General features: G+C 41.5%; 1 protein-coding gene across 20 annotated transcripts in view; it reads left to right on the top strand.

Annotated features, from left to right (window-relative positions):
- Window positions 1-10275, top strand: part of DST (dystonin) — a 690084-nt gene extending 679809 nt beyond the window's left edge. For all 20 annotated transcript variants that reach the window (XM_040349874.1, XM_040349879.1, XM_040349866.1 and 17 more), the window contains one exon: window positions 9300-10275. In XM_040349874.1, coding sequence (XP_040205808.1) covers window positions 9300-9556 — 257 coding nt within the window. In that variant the 3' untranslated portion in view covers window positions 9557-10275. The remainder of the gene's footprint in view (window positions 1-9299) is intronic.
- Window positions 10276-23577: the final 13302 nt, after the last annotated feature.

Raw genomic sequence — 23577 nt, 5'->3', positions numbered from 1 at the left:
TTGGTTCACAAGATATCATTTATTTAGCTGATTTATGAGCATAGAAATCATCAATATAGTTATACAGTAGATCACTGGAACAGTTTACATTTCCTTGATTTTGAAAGTTAAAAATTAACGTTAAAAAAAGGCTGGAGTTACATTTTAAAGTAAACCGGTCACAAATGCAGGGCCTTGACATTTTTGCCCATTCTTCTTTGCAAAATAGCTCAGGCTCTGTCAGATTGCATGGAGAGCGTCTGTGAACAGCAATTTTCCAGTCTTGCCACAGATTCTCAATTGGATTTAGATCTGGAATTTGACTGGACCATTCTAACACATTAATATGCTTTGATCGAAACCATTCCATTGTAGCTCTGGCTGTATATTTAGGGTCATTGTTCTGCTGGAGGGTGAACCTCTGCCCCAGTCTCAAGTCTTTTGCAGACTCTGAAGCCCTGTACACACGATCGGATATCTGATGGAATCTAATCCGATGGATTTTTTCGTCGGATATCCGATAAGGCTGACTTTCCTCAGTCTTGCCTACACACCATCGGTCAAAAATCCGACCGTGTCCAAACGCGGTGACGTAAGACACTACGACGTGCTGAGAAAAATTAAGTGCTTCCGAGCATGCGTCTAATTGATTCTGAGCATGTGTGGATTTTTGACCGATGGACTTCCACACAGACGATCGTTTTTTTCTATCGGTTTTTTATCCATAGGAAAAATGTGTTCTATTTTTTTTTCACTGATGGAAAACAAACCGCTTAAGAGGTTTTTTTCTAAGATTACCCTGTATTTGGCTCCATTGATCTTCCCATCAACTCTGACCGACTTCCTTGTCCCTGCTGAAGAAAAGCATCCCCACAACATGATGGTGCCACCATCATGTTTCATGGTGGGGGAGGGGGTGTTCACATAGTGTTTTGCTTTTAGGTCAAAATGTTCAATTTTGGTATCATCTGATCAGAGCACCTTCTTCCACATGTTTGCTGTGTCCCCCACATGGCTTTTCGCAAACTGCAAATGGGACTTCTTATGGCTTCCTTTCAACAATGGCTTTCTTCTTGCCACTCTTCCATAAAGGCCAGATTTGTGGATTGTACAACTAATAGTTGTCCTGTGGAGAGATTCTCCCACTTGAGCTGTAGATCTCTGCAGCTCCTCCAGAGTTACTATGGACCCCTTGGCTGCTTCTCTGCTTAATGCTCTCTTTGTCAGCAGGCCTGTTGCGACAGGACAGGCAAACCAAACAATTGCTTGGGGCCCCGAGCTGGCCTGGGGCCCCCCTCTCAACTCACTCGCTGCATGGGAGGAGGAAGAAGGACTAAGAATTAAGAAGTCATCTCCGGCAGCTGCCTAACCCCCCCCCTCGCTTCTTAACTTGATTTAACCCCCCCGCTTCTCAACTTGAAAAAAAAAACTGCTTCTCAACTTGAAAACAAATGTTGCGTTTTCGGCAAGAACCCCCCTTCTCACCTTAAAAAAACTCAGCAGCCCCCCCCCGCTCCTCAACTAGAAAAAACTCAGCAGTACCCCTCCGCCCCACCCCCCACCTGCTTCTCAACTTGAAAACAAATGTCATTGTCCATTTTGCTTGGGGCCCCCCAAATTCCTTCAAATGGCCCTGCTTGTCAGTCCTGTCAGTTTAATTGGATGGTTTGGTAGGTTTGCAGTTGTGAAGTAAGTACTCTTACCATTTTCGGATGATGGATTGAACAGTGCTCCGTGAGATGTTCAAAGCTTGAGATATTTGTTTATAACCTAGCCCTGCTTTAAACATCTCCACAACTATATCCCTGACCTATCTGGTGTGTTCCTTGGCCTTCATGATGCTATTTGTTCTCTAATAAACCTTTGAGGACTTTACAGAACAGCTGTATTTATACTGAGATTAAATTACATACAGGTGGACTCTATTTACTAATTATTATCATTTTTCTTCCACTTCACAATTATGTGCCAATTTGTGTTTAGATCCCAATAAACAACATTTACGTTTTTGGTTGTAACATGACAAAATGTGGAATATTTTAAGGTGTTTGAATACCTTTTCAAGGTACTGCATGTCCATTAAAGTTGAGCATATAATGAAAAGATGCATGACCATGTTATAATGATAATATAAATTGTCTCTTTCAGTAAAAGTTGACCTTGACCCCAACCCTCCAAGCTAACAAATCTTGTTATCACCTGCTTATACATGTTTTCATCATATTTTCAGTCCAGCTCATGACTTTTTCTCTGTACGATTTGTATTTTTAACCTGGAAAACTTTGTTTTATAACAGAGAGCCAAAAAAAAAAAAATTTGACACATGCTTGAGTGAGCTGTTTCACCAAATTTGATTTTGCGTTTGTCTTTAATTGCATTATGCAGTGTTGCAATATTAGCTTAACCACTTCAATACTGGACACTTTTACCTCCTCCCTTCCCAGGCCAATTTTTGTCTTTCAGTGCTGTCACGCTTTTAATGACATATGCGCGGTCATGCAACACTGTAACCTTATGACATTTTTATAATTTATCTCACACAAATAGAGCTTTCCTTTGGTGGTATTTAATCACCACTGGGTTTTTTATTTTTTGCTAAAAAAAAAAGAAGACCAAACATTTTGAAAAAGAAAATAATTTTTTTTTCATAGTTTGTTATAACATTTTGCAAACAGGTAATTTTTCTCCTTCACTGCTCTCATGAGGCTGTACTGATGGGCACCGATGATGCAGAACTTATGGGCACTGATAGGTATCACTGATTAGGCAGCACTGGTTGGCACTGATGAGGAGGCACTGATAAGTCTGCAGTGATAGGTGGCACTGATGAGCACTGATGGGCTCTGATAGGCGGCACTGAAGGGCACTGAGAGGTGGCACTGATAGGCAGCACTGATAGGTGGCATTGATGGGCACTGATACGCAGCACTGGTAGGCAGCACTGATAGGTATGAATGAATGAATGAATGAAAAACTTATATAGCGCAGCACATGCGAACTAAATCGCCTCTGGGCGCTGGTTGTTCCTGTCTCCTTTGATATCAAAAGAGATGAGTTTTGATCTTTCTCCTGAACGCTAAGTGATTTTCCTCCAACCGAATGCTGGTTGGTAAAGCGTTCCATAGTCTGGGACCCTGGACCGCAAATCTTCTTTCTCCTTTGGACTTGTATTTGGCTTTTGGTATTTGGAGCAAATTTTGGTTGGTGGATCGCAGAACGCGATTGAAGTTGTGAGCTTTTATTTTTTCGCATAGATAATGGGGAGCATTCCCATGGATACATCTATGCGTTAGACAGAGTGCTTTGAAAACGATTCTGTCTTTAATTGGCAACCAATGAAGGGCTCTCAGTGAAGGTGAGATTGATTCCCATGGTTTTTTCCCAGTCACTAGTCTGGTGGCCGTATTTTGAATGACTTGCAGACGAGCGATTTGGTACTTTGGGAGTCCGAGGTAAAGGGCGTTTGCATAATCCAATCTGGAGTTTACAATCGCTCCCACCACGGCCGCTATGTCTTCTTTCGGAATGAAAGGAGTGAGTTTACGTAGTAGGCGCAGCAGATGGTGAGATCCGCTGACTACTGACCCTATTTGTGCATCCATTGTCATGTAGGAGTCAAAGATGACCCCGAGACTTTTGACTTTGGCGCTAGGGGTGATGTTTTTGCCCAGAATGGGCGGGGGTATCCAAGTTGTTGCAGGTTGATTCATACGCTTGGCGTGAAACAGGAGAAGTTCTGTTTTCGCTCCGTTGAGTTTAAGATAACTCTTTGTCATCCAGTTCTCTATCGAAGAGAGGCATGTCTCTAGATTGAGATGGTGATCCTTTTTGTTGCAAATGCGAAAATACAGTTGCGTGTCGTCTGCATATGAGTGATAAAGCAGTTTATGGCTGCTGATGATTTCAAAAAGAGGACGAAGATAGATGTTGAACAGCACTGGCGATAGAGGCGATCCTTGAGGGACTCCGTACGATACCGTGCGTTTCTCAGAGGTGAAAGGTCCCAGTTTCACTGTTTGTGATCGGTTTTCCAAGAAAGAGGAGAACCAAGATAAATCACCTTCTGCGACTTTGGCTACATCAGCTAACCGAGTCAGTAACAGTTTGTGGTCTACAGTGTCGAAGGCAGCGCTCAAGTCCAATAGAACCAGGAGACAAGGTTCTCCTTCGTCTGCGGCCTCTAGAGCATCGTCCCATATTTTGAGCAATACTGTTTCCGTACCGTATCCGGGGCGGAAACCCGATTGGAATGGGTCAAGTAGGTTATGGGTATCTAGATGCTGTTGCAGCTGTTGTACCACTACTTTCTCCATTACCTTGGAGAGGACATTTAGGCCTGTTATGGGACGGCGATGAAGGGGGTCCTTGGGATCTAGGGTGGGTTTCTTCAAGATGGGCTGAATTATGCCCTCCTTCAACTGGGAGGGCACTATCCCTTCCTTGAAGGACTGATTTATAAGCTGCGTGATAGGAGGTGCCAAGATGTCGGCGCATTCCTTCAGCAGTTTGGTGGGGATAATATCATTAGGCGCTGTGCTGTTTCGCAGAGCACCGATGATATTTTTTGTGGCATCGATGGAGATCGGTTCTAGAGTGAACTTTCCTAATTGTGGTGAATTTCTGTGGGTATTATGTGAATGATTGCAAGGGGGGTTGAAGGGGGTATTGTTTTGTTGAATGCTTTCCCGGATTCCCTCAATTTTATTAACCACTTAAAGACCTTAGGTGTTTTTCAGATTTGGTGTTTGCAAGACTAAAACAGTTTTTTCTGCTAGAAAATTACTTAAAACCCCCAAACATTATATATTTTTTTTTCTAACACCCTAGAGAATAAAATGGCGGTCATCGCAATACTTTTTGTCACACCGTATTTGCGCAGCAGTCTTACAAGCGCACTTTTTTTGGAAAAAAATCACTTTTTTGAATTAAAAAATAAGACAACAATAAATTTGGCCCAATTTTTTTATATATTGTGAAAGATAATGTTACGCCGAGTAAAATGATACCCAACATGTCACGCTTTAAAATTGCGCCCGCTCGTGGCATGGCGTCAAACTTTTACCCTTAAAAATCTAGATAGGCGACGTTTAAAAAATTCTATAAGTTGCATTTTTTGAGCTACAGAGTAGCTCTAGGGCTATAATTATTGCTCTCGCTCTAACGATCGCGGCGATACCTCACTTGTGTGATTTGAACACCGTTTTCATATGCGGGCGCTACTCGCGTATGCGTTCGCTTCTGCGCGCGAGCTCGTCAGGACGGGGCGCTTTAAAAAATTTTTTTGGGGGTTTTCTTATTTAATTTTATTGATTTTATTATTTTTTACACTAAAATATAAAAAAAAAAAAAATGATCACTTTTATTCCTATTACAAGGAATGTAAACATCCCTTGTAATAGAAAAAAGCATGACAGGTCCTCTTAAATATGAGATCTGGGGTCAAAAAGACCTCAGATCTTATATTTAGGCTTAAATGCAAAAAAAAAAAAAAAAAAAGGAAAATTTGTCATTTAAAAAAATGACAGAAAAAAAATTGTCTCTTTAAGAGGCTGGGCGGGACTGACGTTTTGACGTCACTTCCGCCCAGCAGAGCTATGAGGACGGGTGGGGGCCATCTTGCCCTCACTCAAGTCCTCACTCTCCGGGCGGCAGCATCGTATCTCCTCCGCCGCTACCGACGGCTCCGGTAAGCGGCGGAGGGCGCGGAAAAGCGGCGGGAGGGGGGGGGCCCTCTCCCGCCACCGATAACGGCGATCTCGCGGCGAATCCGCCGCGGAGACCGCCGTTATCGTTTACACGGCCGCCCGCTGAAAACATGGATATCTCAGTTGTGGCAGCAGCTGCTGCCGTTACTGAGATATCCATGTTTAAAAAGAGGACGTATATATACAGTGGGGGGTCCGTAAGTGGTTAATGAAGTAATCCGACAATTCATTGCAGAACTCTTGGGTGTCTGAATTGGGGGCTTCAAGACAGACGGGATTCATGGTCTGAGTGACCATCTTGAAGAGTTCACGGGGGCGGTTGAGGGCGCTGTTGATAGCCTTGGAAAAGTAATTTTTCTTGGCTATGAAAATTTCTTTATGGTATTTTCTTGTTATGGCCTTGTAGATGATGAGGTTTTCTTCTGAAGCGTTTCTTTTCCAGGCGGCTTCCGCCCTTCTGCGCTCTTGCTTCAATAGCTGGTTGTTGAACCAGCTAGAGGTGTTTTTCCGGATGCAGGTTTTCCGTTTCGGCGCTATTAAGTCTGCTGACTGTGACAGGGCTGCATTTATGGCATTCAGAGTTTCTGAGACCGTTTGATGTGGTTGGGTTGTCTTTATTTTTTCCCTTAATGTGGTTTTGAAGAGTTCCGAGTGGAGCTTCTTCTGACATCTAGTCCAGCATGGTGATCTGTCCATGGCAACGGTTCATTTTCCAAAATGTTTATTTCCAGATCTTGTCTGAAAATAAGATCGAGCGTGTGACCTGAAGCATGTGTGGGCCCACATACTAATTGATGTAGCCCTAATCCTTCCAGGTGGTCAATACAGGCGTCGGCAACGGGGTCTTGTGAGGAGTTGGCCCAAAGGTTGAAATCCCCAAGCAGCAAAAGGTGTTTGCTGATAAGGGTGTAAGTGGAGATGAACTCTCCTGGGGATTTGTTTGTAGTTGTAGAGTAAGGGTTTCCATGAATGGAAGAGGGTTTTGAAGGGCTGGTTTAGTGATTGCCAGGTGATTCTTATGGATCACCGCCAGTCCTCCTCCTCTTTGCCCTATTCTGTTTTCAGTTATGATACGATAGTTTGTTGGCACCAATTCTCCGAGAATGGTGTTACAGTCGGCTGTGAGCCAGCTCTCTGTAATAAATAGACAGTCTAAATCGTGTTGTAGAATGAAATCGTGGATTTCTAGTCGGTGTTTTACCGCCGATCTTGTGTTGATCAAAGCACATGATATGTGCTTAGATTTGGCTAAATGGCTGAGATTCTTGACAGTCGATCGTCGATCGATCTTCAATAATCGCTCGATTCTTAGGGCGCTTTTGGTGATGGCTGGTAGTATTGCGGCAAAGCGCCTCAGACCCCAAATGGTTTTTGCGGAATACCGCAGCTTAACCATGGTTGCCAAACACCATGCGGGGGGGGGAGGGGAGATTTATTAGGGGTGATGGAGGGGAGATTAACTTAATCCTCCCTCCTGGCTTGGTCCAGAGGAAGGCAAAAAACCCCGGCCGAGCTGTGCCAATCTGCTGCGGCAGGGGAAAAAATTCCTTCCTGACCCCTCAATAAGGCGATCGGGCAAAGCCCTGGATCAAGTTCTACTTGTATTGAAAGGGGGGTGGCGGTGATGAGGGGCACCCTTGTTGCTGGGTGTAGCAGATGGTGGCAGATCAGGCAGCAGGAACCAGGCTGGGAGCTGCCTGTTGGGTGGATTGGTTCTGCTGAGGAGGCCAATTTTTCAGTGAGGGTGGATGAAAGCCTGATTGAGAACAGATAGACCATCAGTTCCACCTGGTTGTTGATTGACAGCACTCCACAGCAGATTGGCAGCTGTGGAGGCCCTGATCGCTGGCTGGGAAGAGCGCCAGGAAGCATAGGTATCTTTTCTGGGGGCAGGGGGTGGCGGCGCGCCGCTAGGCCACGGGTTAAGCCGCGGCCTTTCCTAGATTGCGGCTGCCGCGGCTCTCCACAGGCTGTTGAAAATAATCCAAATCAGTGTATATTATTTAGTTTGTTGGAAAGTTACAAACTATGGTATATATCTGAAAATTTATTAATTCTATCTCATTTCTTGAGGCCCAAAAATGCCAGGACAGTACAAATATCCCCCAAATGACCACTTTTTGTAAAGGTATTTAGTAAGAGGCATGGTGAGATTTTTGAAGTTGTTTTTTTTTTTAATTAACTTTTACATTCTGTCACCTCTGCAGTACAGCATCGTCATAAAAACTGATGTGGCAGTGATCAGGGACACTGACTGGTGACAGTATGTAAAAAAAAAAAAAAGTAATAATTTGTATTTATTTTTTTATTAACTTCATTAGATTTTTTTATTTTTTAACATACAGTGACCAGAGCAATACAGTGTTACCACAGTAACACTGTACTAATTGGGGAGGTGATCATGATTTTTTATTTTTTTAAAGCGTACACACGACCGTTTTTCACGACGTTGAGAAAAATGCTCTGGAGCCTAAACACGTCCGTTTTTAACGACCAATTTAAAAAATTGCATTTTTCTCGTCATGAAAAACGTGTGTACGCGGCATAATAGTTATAGGCAACCATTTTTTCTGAATGAAAACTATTCATTCAGTGTTTACTATTATGATTAGCTGTGATTGGCCTCAGCTTGTTACATGGGACAGATGGGCTCTGACTGATCCTGTCTGTAGCATGTGATTACTGTGACCAATGACAGAGCTCATCGCAATAATACGCACTGAAAGTCATGTGATCTGCTGTGATTGACCACAGCGATCACATGGTACCGGCAGTGGGCCAATACAGGGATCTGTCATGGTCAACACGACCAAAGTGGGGACGATCGTGCCGAAGCAAGGCCGGGACTTAGGAGGATGTCATATGACGTCCTCCCAGGATAATAGGGCTCCCTATTAAGTGGTTCTAAAGTCAATTTTTTTTACCCTAATGCTTAAAGTAAAAAGCTCCACATAACTTATTCCACTCCCCCCCCTAAATACTTACTTAAGTCCTTTCACAATCCAGTGCTGTCCCTTCTGCTGGACTGCTGCTCTCTCTTCCTGCTCTCACAGAATACCTAGAAGCAGCGGGAGCCATAGGCTCATTTTGCCTTTTCAACCACTTTAAGATTACACTAAATGATAGCCTTAAAAATCCACACAAATAAAAAAAATCCATAAAATAAAAATTTTAAATAATCCATATGTATCCACCACCTAATGGCCCTGTAAACAATTTTTCAATATTTATTTTCTTACTGTGTTTTTCTGCCTCCTTGAGCTCCTGAACCTGTACTTTTCCCTCTTTCCTTCACTAGTGCACTGCTCTATGCATACTACACGTCACATAGTCCCTAGTCTATCTGGGGAGCAGGCAACAGAGGGTGGCTATGCTCCTACATGCAGTTGAAAGGCGCTTCTGTAAGCCAACAGAACCATTTAAGCCCTTAAAAAACACCAAAAAAACACAGATTTTCATGTATTTTTTTTATTTTTTTTGGTGTAGCTAAAACTCTTAATTTTGCTAATCGCTACATAGCATGTTGCTGACAGTAAATCAAAAAGAATACTACATCTGTACATCTTGGTTTGATCTCTGCTGATTTAAGATTGTAACTGATCTCTTTTATAACAGATTTTCGGAAAACTCCAAGTCGAGCTGGTAGTAAGGCTGGAAGCAGGTCAAGTAGCCGGCGAGGAAGTGATGCCTCTGACTTTGACATCTCCGATATCCAGTCTGTGTATTCTGACATGTCTGAGACTGTTCATGATAGCAGACCCTCTCCACGATCAAGTTCACGGCTTTCAACGGGCAAACCCTCCAAAATTCCCACTCCTCAGCGGCGGTCACCTTTGAGCAAACTAGCAACAACAAAGGCAACAAAAAGATAGGGTGATAAACTCTGGAGAAAGTCTTTCGTTGTGCATTGCCTATTTAAGTTTTTAAGATGTAAAATATCATGTAGATTATTGTGGAATAATGCAAGAATTTGATTTTAACCCTGCAGATGGCCTTAAATGTGTGTTTTGTCTTTGTCTTTGTTTTTTTACACATATTTTTATTGAATTTTGTGTTCTAGTTTGGAAATTCTTGAGGGACAGTAAATGAAACTAATAGACACACTTGCGTGAGGAAAACAAACTAAGCGGTTGCTATGAATGTATTTATAACTTCATTTCAGAGGGAACTTCAATATGCCAAACACTGCTTTATTAGATAAAAAAATAAGAATACCTCATAACTATTTATAATAGTGCAAAATGTTTAACAAACATAAAAGCTTAAAAAACACTACACAATCTCCAATCACTTGAACATAACAAGACCCTCTGCATTTATTGACGCAGTTTACTTTTAGAGAACTCACAGAAGTTTATTTAATCACTTGCCAGAAATTATATTTTTGTTTTTATTTTATTTTTTATTTTATTTTAACTTATGTCTGTGAGATTCGGTCTTAATAGAACTATTACACTGTTGAAAGAGTAGTATTTTGGTGCATATGTGCAGTTTTCCTTCGCTTGAGTGGATGGTTAAACAATATCAAACATTTTTTGTATCCAATCAGTTTTGCTTGCAGAATCTATGAAATAAAACCTGTCCAAAATCAGTTTGGGAGTGTGTTACTTTGGTAGACTTCAGCAAATTCTTTATGGGTTATTTGAAAGACAGTACTATGCACAACTTATCTATAAATGAACAATAATGTTATTTAAAATTGAATTGTCTTTCTTTATTGAAAAATATGTTGAGTAGCTTTTCTGTTGTTTTTTTCCCAATCCAAAATAGGGATTGCCTGTATTATTATTTCAATCCTCCCTAGCTACTGCAATCTCCTATGATTGTATTCTTCCAGGTTTAAGTGCTACCTAGTCAACTTATTTTCACCTCACTTTTTCTGTTTAATACAGGATAAAGATACTTAGGGGCAGATCCACAGAGCGAGTACGCCGGCGTATCTACTGATACGCCTGCGTACTTTCAAATTACCCGCGTCGTATCGTTGTTTTGAATCCTCAAAACAAGATACGACGGCTTCTGGGTTAGATCTGACAGGTGTATGTCTTCGTACGCCTTCGAAACTAAGATGCAATTCTTCGGCGTCCGCTGGGTGGCGTTCACGTCATTTTCCACGTCGGGTATGCAAATTAGCTATTTCCGACGAACGTACGAGCGGCCGGCGCATTTTTTTCCGGCGTCTCTAGTCGGCTTTTTCCGGCGTATAGTTAAAGCTGGTATTTCGTCGCGTATAGTTAGACCTGCCATGTTAAGTATGGCCGTCGTTCCCACGTTTATTTCGATTTTTTTTTTTTTTTTTGCGTAAGTCGTCCGTGAATCGGGATGGACATAATTCACGTCTATGTTAAAAAAAATGACGTCCTTGCGACGTCATTTAGCGCAATGCACGGTGGGAAATTTAGGGACGGCGCATGCACAGTTCATTTGGCGCGGGGACGCGCTTCATTTAAATGAAACACGCCCCCTAATCGCCTATTTGAATTACGCGCCGTTACGCCGCCATAGATAGACTACGCCGCTGTAACTTACGGCGCGAAATCTTTAAGGATTCAAACTAAAGCCAGGTAAGGTACGGCGGCGTAGCGTATCTCTGATACGCTGCGCGGGTGCAGATCTCTGTGGATCTGCCCCTTAATGGTGTCATCTGCTCTTGGTATTTCCAGTTCTTAGTGTATGGTGAAAGAGTTCTATATTTTTTTAGTTATGTAATTTTTAATCAGAAACTCATGAGCACTTCTTGTATCTATCCCCTCTACTGGAAAATAATCCAAGTAGAAGGTAACAATCAGGGCTTTTTTTCAGGGGGAACTTGGTGGAACTCTGTTCCACCACCTCTGGCTCAGACCCTTGGGGGGGCCTGCTCACCACAATCACTTGTAAACAAAGAAGTCCGGTTTCTGTGTTTACAAGTGACAGATTTCCACTCTGTGTGTAACCCCCCTGACCTCTGCACTCTGTATGTAATGCATTCTTTGTATTTTATGGCCCTTTAAGACCCTCCTACTCTTCGTAAAATTTGACTGACCACACCCACTATTTGATGTGATTTGGAGGGTTTGTGTGAGTGGAGGGGTTTTGTGGAGTCGTGGTTGATTTCCAGCACCTATTGTTTGAGAAAAAAAAGCCCTGGTAACAAATATATACAGTGATCCCATGCCACTGGCTTACCATATTTACAGTTGCCTGTCACAACGTACTTTGGTAGGGTTAGGTACATGCACAAAGGAAATGTTTTGTATTTACTGAATTTCAGTATATATTTTGAAGATACAGCTCGAAACACCTTAGGTATGTGTAATAGTGTGTATCCCATTACCTGCAGGCAGTTGCTTCTGGTGAAATCATCCCAACAGTGTCTCCTTCACAGCCACTGAATACTGTCCTGAGCGGCTGTTGTCCGACAGTGTGAAAAGTGTAATAGACACTAATAATAATATTTATAATGATAATACATGTACAATTTAATTTTCCATTTTTTTTTTAATACTGCTGTCAATAGAAAACATAGGTTTAATTTTTCTCATTATGTAGATATGTGCAATGCTCAGAGATAAACAACTAGCAGAGAAATAAGCCACCATATATTCAAACCTGAACAGCACTCAGTCCCAAAAAATGTCTAACAAAATAAAAGAACCATTTGTCCATTGGACTTTGACAGAATTTCGCTTATTAAATGTACAAGGTTATAAAAAGCACACATTTTATTAATATGTAACAAACAAGTGAATACACATAACATTTATATTTCCACATAAATAGGGAACAGAAGAATAGCTAATAATTCACCAATGTACATTCTGGATAACAGCCTAATTAATAGATCATTGTTGAATTGCAGAAAGTGGAAATCTCCAAAGCCCACTTCCTCAGGAGCCAGCCAGTGTTGGTTTTAAGTGTACATCTGCGGAAGAACCATGTCATATGGAATAAAATAAACACACAGTTTTCAAAAAGTAAACAACATCCAAAATTCTCAGCATAATATACACACATAGCGGTGAAATCGCGAGTACAATCTGCCAAAACTGCAGAATTAAGGCCATGTGAAAAAATAAAAGGCAATGTGAAGCATTATGTGGCTTTGAGTTGAGCCCTTATCTCATGATGTTGGATGGGGGGCGGTTTTCAATTAGGGTGGGGGGGATTTATGTGGCGAGTCCCCTGTCTGCAGACATGTTTGATTTTTTAGAGATCCAGCATACCTCTATGCTGGCAGCTTTCTGTCTTTTACCTACATTTGAAGACAAAATAGTACAGGCAATACTTTTCCATATTACATAGAGTGCTGCTTCTTGGTATGCGCCATTAATCCTAACCTATTCAGATGCCTTTTCCCTAGCAACCTTTCATATCTCGTTATGAGCGGACGGCTCTATTGATGCTAAGGGGAGAAATTGGCAGCAGGAGGAAGACAAGGATACGAGTTCGGCGCTCGTGGAGATAGGCACACGCTCCCTACACACTCTTGTAAGTTGTGTAAGTGGACAGCCAGCCACCCCTTATTTTGGGTATTTTGTCTTCTCGTTGCCTGTAAGAAGATAAAGCTACAACACCTATACCCTTGTCTTTACATGTATGTACCACGATTGAGACAAGCAGATATCCATCTAACAGCTAGCTGGTACAGTGATTCATCTGGGTCTGTATGTGAGTAGGGAGGTAAGCTGTTTGATTCACTATCGGTGAAGGGTGCACGGTGTGTGGACTTTACCTGATCACACACCTTCACTCACCTGAGCTTGGTATCTCCTACACTCAATCACTCATTTACCTACCTGTCACTGTTTATTTGTTTGTTTTTTGGACTGCACTCCATTATTGTTTATAAGATTCCACTCTTTCTTCAAGTCCTGCCAATTTTACTTTTGCTCACTTTCATCATTCACCCATAGAGGTCTCTTGTCTGAACTGTCCACATATCATTGACATTTGAAGACTTTTATGTGTGTTTTCTGTTACACAGTTTGGGTTAGACTACACCCACTTTATTTCCAATTGTAGGTCACTTCCATTGTGTCAGTACACCACCACCCCACTGGTCCACGGATTTTTGTCCACTCACCCCTCCCTCTCTCCCTCCCCCATTCCAGGTTTTCACAGCGCAGACACTTACACAATTTTCACATTAATCCTAACCTGTTTTTTTTGTTGTGTTTTTTTTTTATTATCATCACACATACATAATTTAATGCATTTATGTACTTATTCACTATGCAGGGCATTGTGTATTGACTGGCTTTACTGTTCACTTGCATTTTTATTATCATCATTTTAGTACATGTAATATTACACTGGCTCAGGCACCAGGATTTTCCATGTGTACCTCGCCATCCGGCTGCCCACCCACCCTCAGTTCCCGGGGGGAGCCTCTGTTGTGCTGGTTGTCAGCATTAGGATCCAGACAAGATTGCGTCACATAGCCTTTGATTTTTTTGGCCTTGATTTTGCAGTTTTGGCAGATTTTACTCGTGATTTCACCGCTATGTGAGTATATTATGCTGAGAATTTTGGATGTTGTTTACTTTTTGAAAAATTTTGCACTTTATAAACCGTGTGTTTATTTTATTCCATATGACATGGTTCTTACGCAGATGTACACTTAAAACCAACATTGTCTGTCTCCTGATGAAGTGGGCTTTGTCCCGTGAAATGCATAGAGATTACAGCTTCAGCAATTCAACAATGATCTATTAATTAGGCGGTTATACAGAATCTACATTGTAATTAGCTATTCTTCTGTTCCCTATTTATGTAGAAATATAAATTATATGTTTATTTATTTATTTTTTACATCTTAATACATTTTTTACTTTTTATATAACCTTGTTGTACGTTTATTGAGCACCACTCTGTCAAAGTCCCATGGGCAAATGGTTCTTTTATTTTCTCAGAGATAAACGCTTTTTGTAGGAAATGGGAATACAAAATTGAATGAGAATGAAAGTGAAAATGCAAGTGTTGTTAATAAAATGAGAAGTATGTGATTTAGAAAAAAAACTATACTCACCTAAGTGGATAAAGCATCGAACCAATGCTGCATCTGTCCCCCAAAAAAGAAAAGGCGCACCAGCCTAGTGTGTTACCGTTGACAATTTAATAGAATAAAAATGTATAATAAAAACTACTCACAAAGGCAGCAACATAATAGGCTTATCGACAACGCTGTAGTGGATACCCCTCAAACCACACTCCAAATGGAGTGGATGAAGGTGTGTCACTGCCGGCTGACGCGTTTCGAGGCTACAAAGACCTCTTCATCAGAGCCCTGCAGCAGCAGCAGCAGCAGCAATGTCACAAAGCTCAAATTATCTCACCACTGGTTTCTTGAACATAACAATGAGGTCACTGTACTCAAATGGCCACCGCAGTCACCAGATCTCAATCCAATAGAGCACCCTTGGAACGTGGTTGAACAGGAGATTCGCATCATGGATGTGCAGCCGACAAATCTGCAGCAACTGCATGAGGCTATCATGTCAGTATGGACCAAAATCTCTGAAGAATGTTTCCAACGCCTTGTTGAATCTATGCCACAAAGAGAGATAGGCGAACTGTCTGGGCCAAACATCAGTTTGGCCCTGAACAGCACCCATTTGGATCTATGCCACGAATAGAGATGGTCGAACTACCTGTGCCAAGCATTAATTTGGCCCCTGAACTTTACCCATTCAGGTGTTCCTAGACCTTGCACCCGCTGGTCAGGTGAAGAGTACATATCCCTCCTTAAAGGGGTTGTAAACCCTCAAGGTTTTTCACCTTAAGGCATTTTATGCCTTAAGGTGAAAAAACGTTTGTAGTGCAGCAGCCCCCCAGAGCCCCCCTTTTACTTACCTGAACCCGATAGTTCCAGCAACGGGGACGAGCAAAGCAGCTGCAGCCACTGTTTCGGGTCCTCATTGGCTGGATTGATAGCAGCGGGAGCATTGGCTGCCGCTGCTGTCAATCAAAGCCAGTGACACAGGGGCGTGGCAGAGTCCTGCTGCCTGTGTCAATGGACGCAACAGCAGGACTCTGGCGCCTGCACAAGTGCCCCCAGGTAATGTGGGTCTCTGTGTGGGCACTCGAGAAGAGGAGGAGCTAAGAGCGCCACTGGGGGACCCCAGAAGTGGAGGATCGGGGCCCCTCTGTGCAAAACCCTTGCACAGAAGGGGTCAGAATTACATGTTTTAAAAAAAAAAACTGTACAACCCCTTTAATCTCTTCTCAAGAAAGAATACATTCAGTTCCTCTAATCTTTCCTCAACGCTGAGCTCATCCATGCCACTTATCAGTTTGCTTGCCCTTCTCTGCACTTTCTCTAGTTCCCCGATATCCTTTTTGAGAACTAGTGCCCAAAATTGAACTGCATATTTCAGATGAGGTCTTATTAATTATTTGTACAGGGGCAAAATTATATCTCTCTCTAGAGTCCGGAGATAAATACCTTTTTTTCCTTTTTTTAAAGTGATCACATTCCCTCTGTTCTCAGCTGTGGGAGGACAGGCAACAGTACACTGAGCTTTTCCAGTGACAGGCTGCGCAGGGGGGGCATGTTACAACAAGTCTGATCTTTGGAGGAGAGCACAGCTATAAAACTGACCACCTTGTGCTCTCCTGCTTAGTGTGGTCCAATTGTAATAGGAAAGCAGAGGGACTGGCAGAAAAACCTGTGATTTCACTCAAAGGAAACATTACATGGATACTTTCTCATACAAGTACATGGTACAGCAGGAACATATCAGGAATATGAAATGTTGGGAGTAACAAACACTTTACAGCCTGGTCTGTATAACCTTCCCTCTCTTTGTGCTTCCTATAACACCATTTAAATTCAGATTTTTAAAATTCAGATTTCCAAGGCAGATGTATATATATATATATATATATATATATATATATATATATATATATATTTATTATTATTATTATTTTTTTTCAATATTGAAAAATTTATAAGATTTGCACAAATGCACCAGGGCCATTTTTTTCAATAACTGGTCTTCTTCTCTTTTATTATGTTATTTCCCCAATGTATAGTCAATAATGAACAAAGAGGCTGAATAATAAACAAGTATTCAGCCTCTTTGTATCACGATGTTCTCTTGTAACATACGAACGTATACATTCTTGGTATCTCTAGGGGTAATACTGAGGACAAAGTCATGATTTATGTACCAACTTGGAATGATATCAGGTTTTCCAATGAGTCACTGGAAGTCTTAACAGGCTTAAATTATGTTTAAGTATTGACTCCTTTAATTTATACTTTTAACAAATACATTCACATCTTTAAAGCTTACTATAAACTATAATTTTGTTTACATTTTATTAAAGTTTTTTCATTTTGTTTTTAATTTTCTATATTTATGTTTTTGGTATTGTTTCTTGTTTTTTTTTTATTGGTTTTAATGATTTTTATTCGTGGACATGTCCAGTCCATATTTTGCAGCATGTTTCAGTTGTTTTTTCATATTACCAGTAAATGGTTGGTTATACAACACACGTATTCTTTCCATATGTCTAGTTCAAACAACAATTTACTTCTAATTAAAAATATGTAACCATTAAAATCTCATATATAGATAAACCTTCAATTAGAGCCCTTTCACACTGGGGTGGTGGGGGCGTCTTTACCGTAGTTTTTGCTGCTTTTCACCCTGCTAGCGGCCAAAAAAGGGTTAAAACCGCCCACAAATCGCCGCTTTGCCGGAGGCACTGCCCATTGATTTCAATGGGCAGTGGCGCTTTAGGAGCGGTATATTCACCGCTCCTACAGCGCCTCAAAGATGCAGCTAGCAAGACTTTTTTTTATCCGTCCTGCCAGCGCACCACTCAAGTGTATAAGCCCTTAGGCTTTCACACTGGAGTGAATGGAGCCGCTCTTTCAGGGCGCTTTGCAGGCACTATTTTTTGCATTATAGTGCCTGCAAAGCGCCTTGGTGTGAAAGGGGTCTTAAACATAACAGGCCTACACAGGTTGAATTTGGTGGACTATTGTCTTTATTCAATCTTACCTACTATGTAAGTATATAAGTATGTAACTGCTCTGCTTACCTCTCTATGAGACAGACTGGGCTCTGTAGCGCTAAAGAAGAGTGCAGCCTTGGCAGACTCCTTAAGCAGTAAAAGGGTCATGTATAAAGGCTTTTGACTTTGAGTATAGACGTAGTAAAGCTCCTAAACTGTTTTATTTTTACTATGACTATCAGAAAGGTCTGTCTTTCCTCATCCCTATGTGCACATTCAGCCGGGGTCTACACTATCTGTGGCTGCGGCTCAGAGCAGGGGGTCCAGTGCTTCCCTGTTCTCCATTTGAGGTATAAATCTGGTCTGAATTTTTGCCTGAATACAGACCTGAAATGGAGCCAAAGATGCACAGGACCCTTTTCCAGTGTGGACTGCGGCCGCCCCGGAGGTGTGTGAACTGGCTCCATTCAGGGCCAGTTACAGTCTCCTGTCATGCGAATTGGATGCGGATAAACCCAGCCTCAATGTTTTAAACCTAGTTTGCTGAAAACTCACCCATACCTGGGAAGCAAAAGCCTGCTTTGATGTGATATTTCATTAACCAGAAGAAATATGATGTATTTTTCAGTGTATGTTGTGTGACCATTAATAAGGGTCACTAAAGGTACCAGATGTCTGCGTTTGTTAGTTAAGCCACCTATGCCCAAATGCGGTGTATAAGTGGCAGCCTGAGACACATACAGTACGTAACAGATGAGTTCATTCATTAACTGAAGTTATTACAGACACTTGAAATATATGTAAGTAAACTATTATTTATAATTCTAAAAAGCTTAAGGTTCATCATGTATTGCACATTCATCTGAAATGCTTAATTTCCTCATTTCCATTATATTTGTTGTTTAATTATAGTAAACATAAGTTACCTCACCATGAAAGTAGTTTGAGCTAGGATATAGTTGTGTTTGGACAGCCCTGCGATATCCATGTTTTTCAGAGCACAACTAAACTGAACAAGATGCTTTGCATAATAAACAGCTGTGCTTTTGTTGTTCTTGATTTTTTTTAAATAATTGTTTAATAATTTCCTGTAGATAATGTTACCACTTACACAAAATATGGAACACAGATTTATATTACTCAGGTGCCCTGAGAAAGGTAATAAGGTGGAATAGAGTGCTACAGGAAATTGTGGATGTGGTGAAATTGCGTTAACAGTATGAGGGGCATAAAGAGGCATGGTGCACGGATCAAGAGTATGTAATGCACAGAGTGCAGGGTCAGGAGTGTGGATGAGGATTCAAGAGTATGTAATGCACAGAGTGCAGGGTCAGGAGTGTGGATACGGATTCAAGAGTATGTAATGCACAGAGTGCAGGGTCAGGAGTGTGGATAAGGATTCAAGAGTATGTAATGCACAGAGTGCATGGTCAGGAGTGTGGATAAGGATTCAAGAGTATGTAATGCACAGAGTGCAAGGTCAGGAGTGTGGATACGGATTCAAGAGTATTTAATGCACAGAGTGCAGGGTCAGGAGTGTGGATACGGATTCAAGAGTATGTAATGCACAGAGTGCAGGGTCAGGAGTGTGGATATGGATTCAAGAGTATGTAATGCACAGAGTGCAGGGTCAGGAGTGTGGATAAGGATTCAAGAGTATGTAATGCACAGAGTGCAGGGTCAGGAGTGTGGATACGGATTCAAGAGTATGTGATGCACAGAGTGCAGGGTCAGGTGTGTGGATACGGATTTAAGAGTATGTAATGCACAGAGTGCTGGGTCAGGAGTGTGGATAAGGATTCAAGAGTATGTAATGCACAAAGTGCTGGAGTCATGCGTATGTAACACAGATTGCAGATGTCAGGAGTATGTAAAGCACAAAGTGCAATGATCAGTAGTACGTAACACAGTGCGCATGGGTCAGGAATGTCTAATTCAAAGCTTACATGGGTCAGAATTATGCAAGGCATGGAGCCCATGGGTCAGTACTATTTAATGCATGGAGTGCATGATCAGCAGTGTGTAATGCACAGAGGGCAGGGGTCAGGAGTTCTGACAGGTCACTAGTGTGAAACCTGCAAAGTGCAAAGGTCAGGAGTACATAAACCACAGTGCAATGGTCAGGAGTATGTATCTCACAGAGCACAGGTGGTCAATGGCAGTTTAATTTATCTCTTCCCCACATTGATGGAGCATCAGCACAATATTTCACCTCCTACCCTAGCTTTGGTGTCCAGTAACCTTATTATGTATGTCACTCCCTACATTAGTTATATACATGGGGTTCATCCTGGAACTTTAAATGAGGTGAATATGGTAAGTCAAAAAACATATCATGATAGAAAAAAAGTAGATTTATTACAGTTTGTTGCACATGTAAGACACAACAGCAATAAATACAGGCTGATAAAATATGCATACAATGTGAACATGGATCCGTCCACATACATGGTAAACAGTATATACCAATTACAAACGTCAGAGAAATATGCAAGCATCAGTAATACCCGACGACGTTTCGTGAGATCGCGCTCGCTCTTCAGGGGTAAATGCTTTGCTATATCTGTAATACAAGTAGTAAATCAAATTAATGGATGCAGCATAAAATAGGCAGGGAGGTGAGTCATCATCGGGGTCAAACTGTAGGACCCCATACTCACCAATGGGCTGGGCAAGGTCAATAATCCCTGATTCCACCGGCGTATTAGTATTTATTGCTTTTGTGTCTTACATGTGCAACAAACTTTAATAAATCAACTTTTTTCTATCATGATATGTTTTTTAGCTTACCATATTTACCTTATTTAAAGTCCCAGGGCGAACCCCATGTATATATGTATTGTAATAGGGATGGAGGTGATTTTGGGGTGACACCAGACCTTATATTAGGCTCCCATCATTAGTGATCATTGGCCATGTTTTAGCAATGTGGTCCCCTTCCTCCCCGCATCGGCTTTGAAATTTAACTCCCTAACATTGGTGGGCAGTGGCTACATTCTGTACCCGATCACGTGTTACTGCGCCATTCTCTCTCTCTCTCCCCCATATCGCCAAGGCTATACTTGTACTGTTGAGCAAAGATCACTCTGCTTGACAGTATGGGCTTTGGTTCATTGCCCAGTGATGAAACCAGTCTTAGCATCTACTGTCTTCCAGGACTATATAACCATAGAGAAATATGCAGAGTTTGTATATATCGCAACAATTATGTAGACCCAGCAGTGGGTTGAGATCCACTGCACTTGGCAGTCATGTCCAAGATTTGCAAGGTCTGCTCTGATTTGCCTAAGCTTTTCATGGACCTTTCTTTTATTCCTTAATCCACCGTTTGTGTAATTTCATATCTGGTGTTACACAATCTAAAATATTCATAAAACTTCTCTGTTAAAAAAAAAAAAAAAAAATATTCATAGAATTAATATCTAAGATTCACAATTCATTTATTTTTCTGTTACTGACAAATATAGTAAAATAATCATTTCAAAAGGCATTCCTCCCTAGCAGATATGATAAATTATATTAAAATGACATTTGCTATATTTGGAAGTTCTGTAAGAATTACTACTGTGGAAAAATACAATATGGTTATGATTTAAAATATAAATATTTAAATGAAAATGTTTTACCCAGAAATAGAGAAATGTCATCTGAGGTAACAGTCAACTTCTACTATCAGTTATGTTTGTGCTCATATATAACCTTTAGATCTTATACTTGATAAAACCAAGAGATTTTATTATTTACCTAATGATTTCATTGTGTCCCAAAGATATAGAGATCAAGCATTCGTTCCAAATTATGTTATACGTACCAAATATATATATATATATATATATATATATATATATATATATATATATATATATAGAGAGAGAGAGAGAGAGGGGGGGTGGGGTACTCTGAGGCAGAGCAGGGAGGAGAAAGTTTACATCCTCCTCCTCTGCCAAGGGTGCTTCTGGCAACCAATCGTTTCCAATTTCTCAGCTGTGGATACAGGCCAATTGTGTGCTGTGGTGGCCCCACAGTGGCAGCAGGCTGGGGGCAGGACTTGTTTTGAGCATAAAAACAATGGGGTTAATCCAGGCCCGATGCCACCGCTATAGTCCTAGCTACAGCATCCCTGACAGCAGGCGGCGGAGTGATATTCAGCTGGCAGGGATGTTGTAGCCGGAACTATAGAGGTTGCATCGGAAAATGCGGCCACCTGCCTGCTTACTCCACAACCAGTGACTGCACACACAGGAGTAAGACTGCCAAATGAGAAATAGTTCCACTTGCAGCGCTACCGTTGTCCATTAGCAAAGGTGCTGAAAAGGAGAGCCTGCCTATGCTTGGGAGCCGGGGAAGAAAGGCCCCCTTAGACCCTGGTAAGTGCCTTGCTGCCCAGCCACTCACCAGCGCCCCCTTCATATGGTGCCCATGGCACTTGCCATGGCTGCCATACCCTAGATACACCACTGTAAATATATATATATATATATATATATATATATATATATATATTCACACACTGATCAAGCATAACATTATGACCACAGGTAAAGTGAATAACACACCCATTACAATTGCATCTGAAAGTGGGTGGGATATATTAGGCAACAAGTAAACATGTTATCCCTGAAGGTGATATGTGGAAAAATTTGAGTGACGTTGACAAGGGCCAAATTGTAATGGCTAGATGACTAGGTCAGAGCATCTCTAAAATTGCAGCTCCCGTCCCCAGTCTGCAGTGCTCTGGACTTACCTAAAGTGGGGGAAGGAAAACCGGCAAACTGACAGGATCATGGGTGATCAAGGCTTATTGATGCACATGGGAACGAAGCCCGGCCCATGTAGCCCAATCCAAAAGAAGGGCTACTGTAGCTGACCCGTGTCCACAGCCAAACGTGCCTACAATGGGCATTTGAGCATCAGAACTGCACCACCGAGCATTAGAAGAAGATGGCCTGGTGTGATGAAATTAAGAATGGTTTCTGGGACACAACAATAAGTTAGAAAGTGTTGGCTTGGTCTCCTAATTCTCGAGATTCCTAGCATTTGAGGGATGTGCTGAAAACACAGGTCCAATCAATGGAGGTCCCACCTTACAACATAAAGGGTATTCTACTGATGGCTTGGTGCCAGATACCACAGCATACCTTCAGATGTCCAGTAAAGTCCATATCTCGAGGTTATGGCATGTTGTAACACATATACAAAGAAGATGCTCTGCATTAGGTTGTTGGCACTTTGGGGGTTATTTACTAAAGGCAAATCCACTGTGCACTACAAGTGCAAAGTGCACTGAAAGTACACTTGGAAGTGCAGTCTCTGTGGATTTAAGGGGGACATGCAAGGAAAATAAAAAAACATTTTAGCTTGCACATGATTGGATAATAAAATCAGCAGCTTCCCCTCATTTCAGATCTACTCCTCAGATTTACAGCGACTGCACTTCCAAGTGCACTTTCAGTGCAATTTCAAGTGCACTTTGCCTTTAGTAAATAACCCCCTTTATGTTGCTGGGCCTGCTACCTTCAAAGTATAGGGCAGATGTTAGCTATTTTTAGGAACAGTACGGTGGCTATAGACAGAAATAGGGTCACTTTTCCCAGTATAGCTTGAAGAGAGAAATTTGTTACCATCATCATTAGAAATGCAGTTTATCTACACATTATCATAATAGAGATGATCCTTGCAGAAGGTGTTTCTTTGTGCTCCAAAAGATTTATGTCTACAAGCTCCAGTGATGGAATTCCAGGCCTAAGTTAGGGGACTAGGAGTTTACTTTCAGTTCTGTGGTTAGGATACGATTTTAGGAGGAAAACAAAGAAAAAGTATTGAAAACCAAACATTTTGAAAAATATCATAAAAAAAATGAAAAGGAGACCATAGATGTCAGTCAGATCCCAAAGCATCCTCCCCATGTTGAGGCATGTGGCATGGTACGGTTCAGGAGGGGGGC

Source organism: Rana temporaria, chromosome 4, assembly GCF_905171775.1.
Source record: "Rana temporaria chromosome 4, aRanTem1.1, whole genome shotgun sequence".
NCBI lineage: Eukaryota > Metazoa > Chordata > Amphibia > Anura > Ranidae > Rana > Rana temporaria.
This window is presented reverse-complemented; position numbering and strand designations above follow the sequence as displayed.